A 15,369-nucleotide genomic window follows, 5' to 3' on the forward strand; every position below is an offset into this window, starting at 1 on the left:
TTCCTAAAGTCTGAGCATGGTCCTCCAAGGCTTAAGGCATAACCATTTACTTTTGCATGGGGAAACAGTGAAGGCAGTTTAAGCAGGATTCTTTGGTATATTTGTACCCCAAGCCTTGTCTGGATCCTCTATTAACTTTTCATTCCCTTTTTACTTTTCAAATGGAAACTGAGCAACTTTTAGGAGACCTTTTTGAAGTCAGTTCCCACACATGGTTCTAGCCACTTCCTTCTCCCCTCCTCCTCCCCCTGCCCAGCTCTTTCTGGTCTAGCCTCAATTTTCTCCCAACCAGGTCTGTCCAGATAGTAACTTTTCCAGGAATGAATTTGAAGTATCTTGAGTTTGAGATATGAGAGTCTACTTTGAGATAAATGTGCATCTCTTGGTGTACTTTGATTCTCTGTGACTTCAGTCTGCCCCAGAAGTTCCCAGTCTCATGGGTACATACATCTTGTTTTTGTGGACTGGGAAGCAGAAAAACTGGGTCCCATTTATGTGCTGTTTGCCTTGGAGACGCAACAAAGCTCAGCCTTTCCTTTCTCACCTGTGAGATGTGGCTAATCCTATGGGGTTGTTCTGAAGATCAAATGAGCTAATGGTCTGGACAGGCTTTATTTCCTATCCCTGCCTAAGTGGTTATAATGCACAGTATTAACAGAGACATTCATCTCACACATGACCATCACCTGTACCAAGCCAGCTCCTATGCTAATATGCGAAGAACAGTACTGCAATCAGTACACATCATCTAAGCTAATTTGTTTATTTTCCATTTAAACTGTCACCATATTGTGATTTTAATACTACAAATAATCATGGTAGGATAGGACATTGGTACACCTTTGTTTGAGAAGAGGAAACTGAAGTTCAAAAAGGTTTATAAGTTGCCCAAGGTTTTGGGTACAGTTGAAATACAAAACCAGGCTCTGTGACTCCAGAGAGTTAACTGAATGCTGTTACCTTCTATTCTGTTAGTCCACGCAGACTGGTAGAAAGTAAGTGAATCCTGAAATAGGAAGCTGGCAACCCAGGTTCAGGGGTCATTTTCTACTGCTCTCTGCTGTAATGCATATTGTGTCCCTGAATCAAATGTCAGGTGTTTGTGTTCACCTACAAGTTTCCTGTCACTCTCTAACCCTCAGCCCCAAGTTCTTCCAAGTAGGACTCCCAACTAATACCTCTAACATGAGTCTTCCCACAAGCCCCCAACCCCAAAAAGATGCATTGATACTCCCCTGCATGTAGCCACTGTACCATGTACACAGGTCTTCAGGTGTGAATTTAGCCATGTGGTGGTCGTCATTTTGCTGGCCTCAAGGTGAAAATGACCTGAGAGGGCAGGATCTTCTGCTTTAGCCTTTTCTCACCCTGTATCATCTGCCTCTGGACATCTGCCTTGAAAACCCCTCAAGGTTTTCATGGTCAAAGCCCAAATCATCACCTGTCCACCTACCTGCTCACAGTCCTGTGTCCCCATCTCAGTGGCAGGCACTCCCTCTCACTCCATCAGCCAAACTGATAGGGTTGCTTCGCCCTGATACTTCTGAACCCGCATCTTTACCTTCTCTTGGTCACACCCTCTCCTCACTCCCTGCACTGCCCCTTCCCTGGTGGAGGCCCCCATAGCTCTATTGTATGAGTCTCCTCCCCAGCCCCACCCCTCCAACCCATCCTCCACAATGCAGCTAAAGTAACATTTCAGAAAGGAAACTTGTACTCCCAAACCTGCTGTCTAAAATCCCTTGATGGCTTCTCCTGCCTTATAACAATAGTTCCTGGGGTAGAGATGAGAAAAGAAGCACATGCTTTAGGACATCTGGAGAATTTTGTCAAGCTGCGCTGTCCCCCTGCTCACAGTAACTCTGGAACATTTCCTAAAGTCTTATTCTACTGTTATACCCTTGCTTGTGAAGCTTCCTCCTCATTCAATACCTGTGTACCTTAGTAGAATGTGACCACATTCTACCCCTGTTTAAGATCTAATTCAAAAGCTGCCTTCTCCAGTAAACCCTTCCTGACCTCCAATCTAGACACAATCTCTTCACCATCTGGATCCCCTCTGTGAGGATCCATATTGTATCTTGTTATATTTGTCATTTGTATTCATGTCTTATCTTCTTTACTAAACCATCAGCTGTCTATTCTGATTCATCCTTATCACAAATGTGCCATGTGGATACTGGGGATTCCCTAAAAACGTGTTGAATGGAGGAGGCTGGTGACATTAGAACAGATGGGGCCCAGAATTAACACTCCATCCCTTGGGCAGGAAAGCTTCACTCAGGACATAGACCTAAATATCAACATGGAGCACCAAGAATAAGTCCAGTCCTGTGGTGAGGGCGTAAGACTAAAAGGGCAGCATAGGAAAGATATAGCATGATCTGAGCCTTCAGGGAACACACTGTCTATCAAGGGGGGGGGGGGGGAAGAGTGAGTCAATAGGGAAAGGGAACTTGTGGGTCAGCCAAAAGAGACTGTGCCACTATGAGATTATAGTGTGCTGCAGATCACAAAGCTGAAATGTGGAATTGAAGGAAAGTACCCCAAATCACATAGCTAATAAGTGGCAGAGCTGGGTCTCAAACTTGGCCCGTCTGATAATGGATATGACACTCTTAAACACCTGAATGTCTAGCCTGAATGAAATATAAAATAGGACTTGCTGAGATGCTGAACTGTAAGTCATGATTTTGAGTGGTTCGTTGCAGTGGGTGAACAGCCCAAATTAAGGATATCATGCTGTTTTGTCCACCCCATTCTAAACAGCTCCTTGCTCCATCCACTGAAAAATGAATCCTTCTGTTTGCACTCCCTACGTAGCCACTCAGGCCAGAAACTTGGAGGTCCTCTTCAGTATGCTCACATTTAATCACCTACTTTCACTTTCACATCTCCTTCCCCATGGCCATTTTGAGATAGGCCCCCAACATCTCTTGCTTTGACCTCTGCAGCAGCATTCATGACCCCAGTCCCTCTCCCCTACAACTTTATTCTCACAGTTCTGCCAGAATCATTCATCTAGAAAAATATTTGGTCACTGGTACTTCCTATGCCCAATGGTGTTGAGACTGAGTCCATAAGCTCTTTGGGAACTAAGACCTGCCAACATTTTGACATTCTCACCTTGCTAACTGACCTAACCATTCTATAAACAGTTCCATCTTCCTGGAAATACCCTTTCTCCTACTCCATCTAAATGCTCCTTGACTTTATAACTCAAGCATCATAGACTCTAGGCCACCTTATCTGTCCCCCTCCCCACCCTTCCCCCCTGAATATGGTCCCACTGCTCCCTGTGTTGCCATAATACCATTTATCACTCCAGAAGACACTAGAGCCTAGTGGTTATTAATGGAGGCTCCTAAAGTCAGACTGCTTGGATTCTCATCCCATACTCAACTATGTAAACTTGAGCAAGTTATCTAAGCTTCACTTTCCTCATCCTCAAAACAAGGATAATAGTGCTTCATAGTGAGGATTAAATAAAATAGTCCACATAATGTACTAGATCAGTACCTGGCACGTAAGTGACCTCCTGCTGTTTAAGTGGTAGCTCTTATTATTTGTTTTATAAGCTCCTTATCTGGCTCTCTCATCAGACATTTGGGCTGGATCAAGATCTCATTTGTCTTTCTATCTCTGGTACTTAGCAGGGAGCAGGCACACGTAGTAGGCCCTTGAGAAGTTTTTGCTGAGTTGATGATGGAAAGATGGATGAGTAGATGATAGATGGATTGTTGGATTAAAGGGAAGATGAGTGGATGGATGAATAGATGAGTGTGTGGGTTTATGGGCTAGATGGATAAGTGGGTGGATAAATTGCTAAGTGGGTAGATGGATGGATGGTTAGATGGGTGGAGGGATGGGTGGTTGGATGCATGCATAGATGGATACATGGATAGGTAGAAGGGTGGATGGGTAGGTTTATGAGCTAGATGGATAGGTAGATGATCAAATGGATGGTTAAATGGACAGCTCGGTCCTGTTTAGTATGGAACAAAGGAAAGTTGTGCCTCGCATCAGTTTTGTCAGCCAGCTGAAAAGAAGATTGTGTAATATGTGATTTATTAAGTTTGGAGTTGTTTTTGTTTTTGTTTTTGTTTTTGTTTTTGTTTTTCCTAAGCACAGCTGTCTTCCTGCTCAGGATTTTTGGTCTCAGGCAATCTGTTACTTACAATATCACTGTATCCTTGTGAATTTAGACCTTCAGTAAAACTTCTTCAAGCCTCAGAGAAAACACACATGTATACTGTGTTTTGGCCACACAGAAAAGAACTATAATCCTTGCCCTGGAAGACTTTGCAATGTAATTGGGAAAAGATACTCAATTAATAGAAGTTTGTCAGTTGCTGTTAATCTGGAGTTGCCTTAAAGCTGGGTCAGGGATAGCACTGGCTTTTGATGACAACAAGGATAACTCAGAAAAGCTACTTTGAAGAGGTGGTTTGAAGATAGGGAAGTGTGTTGTCCTGAGGAGGTGGCCCAACCATAGGTAAATCCTGAAGGTTGGAAGCAGAGAAGCCCAGAAGGTCCAGAATATTGAGTGCAGCCTGGGGCCCAAGAGCACAGCCTGGGGCTGCTGATGATGAGGAAATCTGGCTCAGGATGGAGGCCTTGCCATTGGCCCCAAACTGCACAACAGCAGTAGGATCCTCACTATGAGTGAGGAGTGACCCCTTAGAGCCTCAGATACCTCAACCAAAAATGAGAAACATAATGCCTGCTCCATGGGGTTATGGGGAGGATTAAAAGATTTAAGGCATGTGTCATATCAATGCCAGACCCACTGTGCTGCTCAACATACACCTGTTTCTTCCTTCATATAGGCAGCATAGGCTGGTGGTCAAGTACGTGGGCTTAGACCCATGTTGTTGTCCAGCTTTAGAGCCTCATTGCTATCAAGTCCAGTTACTAGCTGCAAGATCTTAAGCATGTTACTTAACCTTCTCTGCCTCAGTTTCTTCATCTGTGGCTGATAATAATACCCACCTGTCAGGGTGGTTGTGAGGAATACATGAGTTAATATTTGAGAGCCTAGAACAATGCCTGACACATAGTAAGTGCTACGTAAGTATTTTCTCTTCTTTTAATACTATTTTAAATATTCCTAAAGAGGTGAACACTTTGTTCCTGGTTACCGGAGTGAGAAGCAGCAAACCTTATATGTATGGATAAGGTGGGGGCATAAATTCCCCTTTACTGAGCATTCATAATGTCAGGTGTTTAGCTTAATATAATTTACTTAAAATACTTTATATATTATATATCATATATAATCTGAATATGATTTAGATTAATCTAATATTAATGTCCACTTTTGGGAATAGGTAATTATCACTCCCAACTTTGACATGGAAAAACTGAGACTCAGAGATACCTAAATAGTGACTTATCAAAGACATGTAGTTAGCAAGTGGTGGTGCTGGGATGCTAAGACATCACATTTCCACTCCACAAAGATGTTTAGGTTGGCAGTCATCCATGCCATTCACCATGGTACATGGATCAGGAAACACAGGGCCAGGGGGAGGAACATTGCCCAGAATGTCACAGTGAGCAAGTGAAAGTTCTGGGATCAGAACCCTGCGCTCTCGATTCTCAGCCTGCTTGTTCTTGACAGAATGGGGAACATACATGTCTAGAAGTCTTCATCAAATGGATCCTGCACTTTCTTCTCCAAGGAATCAAATTTCCAGTCACGGGACCACAGAGCCAGCAATGAAGGAGAGGAATGATCTCCTTACAGCATGAACCTGTATGGTTGGTGGGAGGGATTTGGTGACTTACATGGGCTCTTCCAGTCCCACCCATCACGGCAGGGAATTCTTCAACCCTTTCATCATCTAGGGTCCCTGTTCATCTGACCCAAGACACTGAACAGTTTTATGAGTGAACAGATCTTGCTGCAATGTGGCTCATTTTCCCCAGCCCAGCTTCACAAGCAGGCATGGAGCTGCTTTTCTGCCATGACTTCTTAGCTCTCAGAGTCACTTATCTTCTGTAGCTGGAGTTGGGCTCTCCTGATAAATAAGAGAAAGCCTAGAGATCGCCTGCCTAGAGGTCCACCCTGCTTAGAGGCTTTGGTCACTTCGAGCTTGAGAGGGAGAAATTTGAGGCTCTGAGGACATGTTCCCACCCTGCAGATATAAAACTGTATCTTCCTGTGCCAAGCAAACTGGATAACACTTGCAATTAACCAAATAACTCAAGAGGGAAGGGAACTTTTCTTGCCTATTCAGATGGATATTTGGGGACCTTAATTATCAGCAATTTTTCTCAATCCACAAATGTTTCACTTATTGTCAGTGCGGCTAAGTCTGTAAGATAAAAGCATTCCTATTTATTTTCCTACAAAATACAAAAAGTTATAACAAAGGGAATATCATGGACTTGTTTGAGATTTTTATTATTCAGAAGCCAAGAGCTAGAAGGGACATCAGAAAGAGATTGCAGGTAGTGATTTTTCAAACATTCTTTTGGAGAGTGGAATTCTTAGTCATGTGACATTTTAAATGAAACTCCAATTTATAAAAGAGGTAAAAATGGAGAAGAAGTGCTTGCTGGCTTTCATGGATAAGCAATCCTACCTGCTCAGTTTCCCCCATCCCATTTCAGTGAGGCTACTGTACAGAGCCCCCAGGATCCTGCACACACAGTTTTTAAAACTAATGGTCTGGTTCAGCTCATCTGAGGATCAGATAAGGAAATAAAGGCACAGAGAATTTTTTAAGGTTGTAGTCTATTTAGATTGAAAGTTGGAATTCCTTTCTCTTCGTCCAGTGCTTTTTAATGATGAAGTTTGAATTTTGTTCCGGTTATCTACTGATAGGTAACAAACTTGAATTTTAGTGACTTATATTTCTTATGAATCTATGGTCTGGTTAAGGCTTAAAAGGAATGACTTGTTTTGTTCCATGATACCAAGGGTCTCAATCGACATAATCCAACTGGTGAGGGCTAGCTGGATATCTCTCTTCATACATTTTTAGGGTCTCTCCACAGGATCTTTTCAGCATAGCTACCTCAAGATACTTAGACTTCTTACATGGAGAGTCAGAGTTCGAACTCAGAGTTCAAAATACCCAGGCAGAGCTACAAGTCTTCTTCCTCATCTATCCTAGAAAGTCCCAGAATGTAATTCTTACCACATTCTTTTGGTCACATAGGGCCATTCCTGCTTGAGTGTGGGAAAGAACTACACATGGGCATGCATACTGGGAAGCGTGGATCATTGGGGAGCCATCTTTTTTTGGGGGGGGGGAGCCATCTTGAATGCTGCTACCTGATTACCTTGCTTTTGGCAAGACCTTACCTGACTTATTTAAATAGGTTCTGATGCAGTTTGACCTGAAACAGAGAACATAAAGTCATTATGGCTTTCCTTAGATCTTAAGGGAACTGTCATGTGAAGAGTGGTAGAGTAGTTCTAGAAGGCCACAGAAATATGACCCAGGACCAAAAAGTCGTAATTACAAGGAGGCTAGTTTTGACTGACTATAGAAAAGGACTTATAAACAATTAAAACAGCCAACATTAGATGTGGCTTTCTCTGCATGAGTAGTGAGTTTCTCCATCATAAGAGAGGTCTCTCTCATTCCTTCTGCCACTGGAAGTATTTGATTCTCAGCAAAGATGATTAGGAGAGAAACTTGCATCTCCTTGAACTTTGGGATGCTGAAATACTATGTGCATTTCTAAGAATCAAGATTTCATATAAATCTAATTCTTGTTTGTTTGTCTTTTCTTTTTCCCCTTTTTTGGACATTTCCTTCATCTGACTGCCCATCAATATATAGAAGAAATGCTTATTCCTACTCCTATTACTTGTAAGTATCGACCCGGGGAAACTGCTTCGTGCCCTGTAAGGGAACCTGTAGCATGCATTTCCTGCACCAACCAAGTGTCTGTTGGTTTCTCATACTCACTTCTGTCTAAGTCATCTGTAGCCCCAAAGTTTTTATTTCCCATAGATGTTTTCCATTTGAAAATGCACTGTCATTGTTGCATTGTTGATGTCTGTTATGTTTCTTCCATCTTGGACTCCTCCCTCCCCGTCCCCCCCACCTTTGTTTGGAGCTGTGAAGGGCTGTTTCTCCTTTGGCAGTGTCGTTTTATAGTTAGAAATCCCCAAATTTCAAGAAGAGGTCAACCTAATCCCCCTGCAGGACTTGCAGACATAAAACAGAATCACAGATCTCAGCAACTTCAGAGCCCATTTATGTCTACTTGGGGAATGTGTCGCCTTAAGGGGCTCAAAGGTTAGAGAGAAATTCATTGGCTGTTTCCACTATTACAGCAAGTCTACAGGGAAATGGGACTTTACCTAGAACCAGCTTCATAGGTGACAGAAACATCCGAGGTCTTTGGGCTGGAATTATCTCAGTCTGGTGTTTGGCAATAGTTATCTCCTGTTATCAATGCATTTTGTTGGTAGTTATGTGTGGGCTGTTGCCTGTCAATTTTTTTGCACTTTCTAAATAAAAATGATGATTTTTCTCATTATTAAATCAGACATTTTGAAAACATGAAGGTAAAGAGAAAGAAAAACTACACGAATAGATCCTTGGTATGAAAAGTTAAGAAAACCACTGAAGTAACCCCATATCCTTAATATGCATTTCCAGTGTTTGAACATTGAGGTCCAGAGAAGTGTGTGAAATCACACATCCAGTGGGATTAAAACTCAGAATGTCTGGCTTCTGGCAAAGTGTATTGTCCATCATTCCACGTCTAGCTCTACCCCGGCATACCCCGCCTTACGAGAGAGGTCATGCCTGTTAGTGACCATCTGCTGAAGCCTTCACAGACGCAGATTTAGCCAGCAAAAGGCTCTCCCACCCACTCTGCTCAGTGTTTCTGTCTAAGGTCAACAGGCTAGGCACTGAGTAAATAAGATTCTGGTGCCACCACCATCATGTTCTATAGGAACCGATGGACCCCACCATCAACACTGAAAGTACCGGAGAACCTGTTTTGTTTGTTCATTCACTCATCTGGCAAACATGCATTGAACATGTTCATTATGTTCCAGACACTGTGGATGGAGAGATGGCCAGGACTTTGAGCGCTACCTTCGTAGTGTTCAAGCCTGTCTGGGGACTAGTGTAAAATCAAATGCTTGAAATGTTGGCTGAGACGCACCTATATGTACTGTCCTATAGAGGCATTTACTCGGGTGACTAATTTTTTAATGGGGCAGGGGATAGTTACCAGTGTTTGTAGGGATGGATTTGCCCACTCCTGAAGAAACAAGAATTCTAAACAGAGGGAACCGCATCTGCAAAGGCACAGGGGTTAAAATGATATGGGGTGTTGTTGCTGTGGTGAAGAGAATGAGCTTCAGGAATCATGCAGCTCTGGGTTCAAGCCACATCTTTGTCACACACCAGTTATGAATCCTTGAGGAAATCCTCAGAACTCCTTGAGCCTTATTTCTCTTAACTCTAAAATGGGGGTAACAGTGCCTAACTCAGGGAATGAGGGATTTTATAAAGTGCCTCGCACAAAGTTGGCACTAATGAAATGTTAGTTTTCTTTATTTCCTTTTGTAGAAACCATAAGGGGTCAGGAAAGTAGTGGTGGCCCCTGGGAGCTCCTCTGGCCTTCGAGAGGTTCTTCTGGCACCAGTGTTCCACAGTAGTTACAGGCATGAGATGACCCGTCCCTGTCTCTGGGCACCTCACCTCCTCCGTCTGTTAGACAGTGTGCATAGCACTGTCTTTGGATGCCCACTTCATGCCAGGCACTGTGCTGGGTAATGTGGCAGAATCCAAGATGCACAGTGCAAGAGTATAGGAGACAGACTAGCAAGTACTTGTAGTTCGAGGTGCAGTGATAAACAGTTGTGCAGTTGTGCAAACTTAGAGTTCTAAGTCACAGATTTATTTAATGTTTATTTCTGAGACAGAGAGAGAGCAAGAGAGTGCACACGAGCAGGGGAGTGGCAGAGAGAGAGGGGGACAGAGGATCCCAAAGCGGGCTCTGCACTGACAGCAATGAGCCTGATGTGGGGCTCAAATCACAAACCATGAGATCATGACCTGAGTGCAGTCAGACACTCGACTGACCGAGCCACCCAGGTGCCCCCTAAGTTACAGATCTTAGCGTGTGAAGCTCATGCCAGCTGGGGAACTGAACGTGGTTGAAGATTCAGAGGAGAACTGGAAAGGCAGACAGAGAGGTAGGAGCAAAGCTTTAAGAACCAAGTCCGTTGCAGAAGGAAGATTTGACAGTAGAGATGCAGAGAGATGGCAGTGGAGAACGTGAGCATGTCCCAGACATCTGAGCATCAGCAGTCATTTGTGCAGGTCATGGGGTGGGTTGAGGGACAAAGCCAGCCTAGAGCCCATGAGGAGGAGGATACTTCTTTTTAACCACCAGACCCTAAAGCAGAGGAGAAACATGAGAGTGGCTACTTGAAGGGTGAGAAAGTCCTGGGCACTTGTATACAACGAAGTAGAGGAGTCTGTGCAGAGGAAGAGGCTGAAGATGCTGGTGGGGGGTGGGTGGTTAGGGGGAGGGCACGTCTGGAAGGGAAGGTCTGGAGGCAAAGTGGGGATAGGGAGCAGCCTCAGAGGGGAGGCACGACAGGTTCTGTGAGACTGTAGGATGGAGAGATGAATGTAGGTGGAGAAAAGGGAACAAAAAGGAAATGCTGACACCCGTGATTTCCAGATTCAGAACTCCATTCTTAGGTGTCGACCCCAAGTGGGTGCTTTCAACCTGCCTGGAGAACCTCAGTTCTGTTCATGGACATCAGTACCTTGCTAGGGACAAGAAGTGGTAGCTATTCCTGGCTGACAGGGACACCCTTGAGGCACTTCTGTCTTTGCCATCCTGGGTATTTGCCAGCTGGTCAGAGCTGAGAGCACTGGGCTGCCAGATCAGAAGTAGCCAGGGGATTAGAGTGAAGAGGGACCAACAGAGTGCTGATAATGACCAGGATAAACAGAGCTGTAGACCAAAGGAACTGAGACCTAAGGACAGAGAAGAGTCTATAATGGGGCCCTTCATTGTCCAGCACATGCTAAAAAATAGGGAGATAATGTGTTTTGTTGTCAGACCTAGATCCCGATTCTATATCAGACTGTTCAGACCTTGAACATACATGGAACCACTCTGAGCCTCAGTTTCTTCATCTGCAAAGTGGTGATAACAATGTTAACTCCCCAGGTTTTTGTGTTTTTGCCAGGGCTCGTGAGAGGGTATACGTAGAGTGGCTACTACAAAGTAGCAGCTATGATTCCTTACATTCCAAGCTAACCGAAATGCCTCTCTAGAATGCCTTTTTGCTTTTCCCTATAGTAAAGAAGCTCCCAACCACTTCAGTGTCTGCTTTTTAAAAGGATATTAAGAGTTGGAATGTGTTCACGGATTAATTTATCTCAAGGTGTGTGATGGGCACTGTAATTGTTTCAAACAGAGACATTTTAGTGTAGCAGTTCTTGAAAAAGCACTAAGTTGTTTACCAACTGTTCCAGCAGAGAGAGAGCACTTAACTGTTCCACTTAGCCTTAGGTAAATGCCTGTACACGTGTCATGGAGACAGAAAACAGTGACCTGGGCTGGGCCTTGTCTGCAGAGACTCTGGAACTCTTGAGTTCCCATATCCTTCCCATCTTTCCCCATTCCAGCATATTTGAATCCTACATCTACCCTTCAAGGTCCAGATCTAACAGTGCTTCCTACAGGAAGTCTTCCCTGATTCTCTCCACCCACGGGAATGGTGCTTTTCTCTGAACTCTCACTGTAATTACTTGGTATCATGGGCAGGAAGGGGCAAATGTGTCTTAAGAATATTTCTTGTTCTTTCTGGTTTTCCTCATGTGAATGAGAAGAGCAAGATGATATTAAAAGCCATAACAGCTGAAGTCAACAGGGAGATGGTCTGTTCTCAAAAAGAAAATAAATGGCAACAATTTTTAGCTACCTCCAGATCCTTTCCCTTCCTTGCTTCTCTATCTTTAAGGCAACCTTTGCTCCTGTGCAGCCTCTGGGTCTCAGTTGACTAAGATGTAAAGTGGGGACTAAAAATGGGTACCTCGCAGAGATCTTTCAAGGATTCAAGGACATAATAAAATGCTTATTATGTAGTAGATCTTCAACCAAAGTAAGAAATCACCTCCGTTGGTCAGTGCATACACTTTTTCACATCATAGGCTGTTGCAAATCAAGTATTGTTGCCTCAGTACATGTAAAGAGGAATTTAAAATGATTATATCAAGAGATACTCAAAAAGCTTTTTATGTAATTCATCAGCCACTTCAAATAAAAATGAAGAAAAGATAGGAATTGAAGGAAACCATTTAGAGATGATAAGTATCAATTACCAAAAGCTAACAGCAGACATGTTGACAAGCGGAAGGGGAAGGTGTCACCATGAGGGCCAGGCAGAGATGGCAGCCATGTTGCTGTGCAGCCAAGGGGAGGACTGTGGTGAGAACTGATTCCTGCCCCCTCAACCCCCCTGGAGCAGCTCAGTCCCTTTGAAAGTGCAGCCTGGGAATCTGCATCTTAGCACACACCTCAAGTTCTTATTTTGCATGCCTACTTTGAGAGCAGCTTTTCTCCTGACACCCTTACATCACCCCGATACAACTTTCCCTTTCTCAATATCACACCTTTGCACTTGGCCCTCTTCCTGGGATGCCTAGCCACCCTCTGTGCCTGGAAAATTCCAACTGAAGGGGGAAATTGCCATTCGTATTTAGGCAGACCGTATTCGTGTCCTCACCTTTGTTGTTGCATCCAGCCTTCATTCCTTTGTCCCCTGACTCACTCATTCACGAACAATTCTTAGGTTATTCTGCCCGTGGTGTATTTGCACGTCTGTCTCCTTGTTGACAAGGACTGTGTGTTACTCATCTTTCATTTCCTGATGACTAACTTGGAGCCCAGAACAAATCAGACATCATCAGACTGTGTCGATTACTTGAATGAGTGCACCCAGGTGGGTGTATGTGTGAGGTTGCTACCCCCATTTTGTTTTCTCTCCCACTGAATTATGCTTTTCCATTCTCGTGAAGATAGTATCCATCTTCATACATTTTTGGCGTATGGTGACGGGGGGGGTGTCTTTCGGATCAGACGTATTTTTGTAATTTTATATTGGTTTTAGGTTTAGAAATGTTGTACTTGCATTTCACAATTATAAATGCATAAAATTAATGAATACTGCCACAACAAGATAGATATAAATGCAGTGGGCTAGATCATGTGCACAGATAGATTTGGATAGGGATTGCAACTGAATGGATGCTTTATTGTTCACTCTATTGAATTAGAGTCTAAACACATCAGTCATAAATACCAAACAGAGCAAATCTATAAGTCAGAGGCTCTGTCAACTTAATCAGGGAAGATACAAATGAGCATTTCTCCTCCAAAGAAGATAGAAGATGTGCATACTTCAGTTTTAAGTTTATACTTTAAGTTTTAAAACCCAACTAGGTTTTAGTGATGCCTTGAGGCTTGGAAAGGTCTGCCTGTGATTCTGCTTCTGTTCTGTAAATGCATTTGAACTTTGTAAAGCAGGTAAACAGGAGTATGGGGAATACTGCTGACAGAAAGCAGTGACATACCAAAATGTGGTTGGAAAGAGAAGTTCTCGTGGAGAAAGTTACGATGTGCTACTCACAGTTCCCTTCACCAATGAAGGACTTTGGGTGGATATCCCGTAGTGTGATTATAAGAGCAGAGGGTAGTTCTATTTTTTTATTTTTTGAGGCACCTCCATACTGTTTTCCACAGTGGCTGCCCGAGTTCGCATTGCCACCAATAATACACGAGGGTTCCTTTTTCTCCACATCCTCACCAACACTTGTTGTTTCTTGTGTTTTTGATTTTAGCCATTCTGACGGGTGTAAAGTGATACCTTATTGTGGGTTTGATTTGCATTTCCCTGATGATGAGTGATGTGGAGCATCTTTGTACGTGTCTGTGTGTCTTCTTTGGAAAAATGGATAAAGAGGTTGTGGAAGTGTATGTGTGTGGGGGGAGGGTATAAAACGTATATGTATATAAAATGGAATATTACTCAGCCATAAAAAAGAATGAGATCTTGCCATTTGCAACAACATGGATAGATCTAGAAGGTGTAATGCTAAGTGAAATAAATTATCTGAAGAAAGACAAATACCATATGATTTCACTCATGTGAAACTTAAGAAACAAAACAGAAAAAAAGAGACCACCAACAAAAAAACCTTCCTGAATACAGAGAACAAACCACTGGTTACCAGAGACGAGGTGGTGGTGGGGATGGATGAAATAGATAAAGGGGATTAAGAGTACACTTACCTTGGTGAACAGTGAGAAATGTATAGAATTGTTGAATTATTATGTTGCATACCTGAAACTAATATAATACTATATACTTCAATTTTTAATTAAAAAAATTGTTTTTTAAAGAATGAAAGACTTACTCCCTTAGTGACCAGAATTACTGCTGGTAGACAACTCTTGGCTGACAGCCCCTTTTGGGATCATTTTTCCTTCAGAGCTGCTTCATCCAAGGTCGTCCAGTAGCTATTCAATACAGGGGTGTGAGAGTCACCCCAGCTTCAGAGCTTCCCATGGGGTTGCCTTAAGTCTTCATTTCCCATGCATCACCAAGTTCCCCTTCCACCCACTCTTTCCCTTCCCTTCCCTCACCTGTCTTTTCCTTTCCCTCCCATAGATGTTGACCCCAGAAGCGCCTCCTAATTCATCTCCTGCCTGTCAGTCTCTGTCTCAGAGTCCAATTCTCAAGGAACACAGTCTGCTACATTTCCATTGGCTTCTCTTCCATTTGTCCACTGGAGACAAGTGGATTTGAGTATGTGGCATGCCCCTCCCCTGCACGTGCACGTATCATTGCCTGTGGACCCTCTGTGTACCAACTAATTGGGGTCACCACTTGTTGCCTGCTGATGATAAGTAAACTCTAAAAACTTCATCCTTGGGCACTCATTCATTCACAGGCATTTGCTCTTCTTTGGGCTGTGGGCATCACCATGCATAGCTCTCGCCTGGGGGAGCTCACTGTGCATCACAAAAGTGACTGTAGCTTTTGCTGGACCAGCCAGAGGAGAGAGCGAGGGTCAGAAGTGCCCACCACCATGCTCCTCAAGGCCCTCCAGGGCAGGATGGGTTTAATTCTGAAAGCCCTTGCCTTTAGCAAGCATCCCCAGAGTGGGAACGACGCTTTCAGCTAGGGCTGTAGCAAAGATAGGATCCTGAGGGGCTCAAACTGGAAAATGCCTTTCTAAACGTTTCAGTGTAGTGCTTTTAATGGAACGAAGTGCTTTAGTTAAGCTCTGCAATGTTGATAATGATGATAATGATTACGTCGTGTTTGTATATACAGCTTTACCTCTTCCAAAGTGC

At 43.5% G+C, this 15,369-nt stretch overlaps 1 protein-coding gene across 14 annotated transcripts in view; it reads left to right on the top strand.

The window, feature by feature from the left end:
* Positions 1-15,369, top strand: part of PTPRT (protein tyrosine phosphatase receptor type T) — a 1,072,026-nt gene that overhangs the window by 896,817 nt on the left and 159,840 nt on the right. For 9 of the 14 annotated variants that reach the window (XM_043602349.1, XM_043602354.1, XM_043602350.1 and 6 more), the window contains one exon: positions 7,800-7,829. The exons of the other annotated variants lie outside the window; for them this stretch is intronic. In XM_043602349.1, the coding sequence (XP_043458284.1) occupies positions 7,800-7,829 (30 nt within the window). The remainder of the gene's footprint in view (positions 1-7,799; positions 7,830-15,369) is intronic. 14 annotated transcript variants of the gene reach the window in all.

This window comes from Prionailurus bengalensis, chromosome A3 (genome assembly GCF_016509475.1).
Source record: "Prionailurus bengalensis isolate Pbe53 chromosome A3, Fcat_Pben_1.1_paternal_pri, whole genome shotgun sequence".
Taxonomy (NCBI): Eukaryota; Metazoa; Chordata; class Mammalia; order Carnivora; family Felidae; genus Prionailurus; species Prionailurus bengalensis.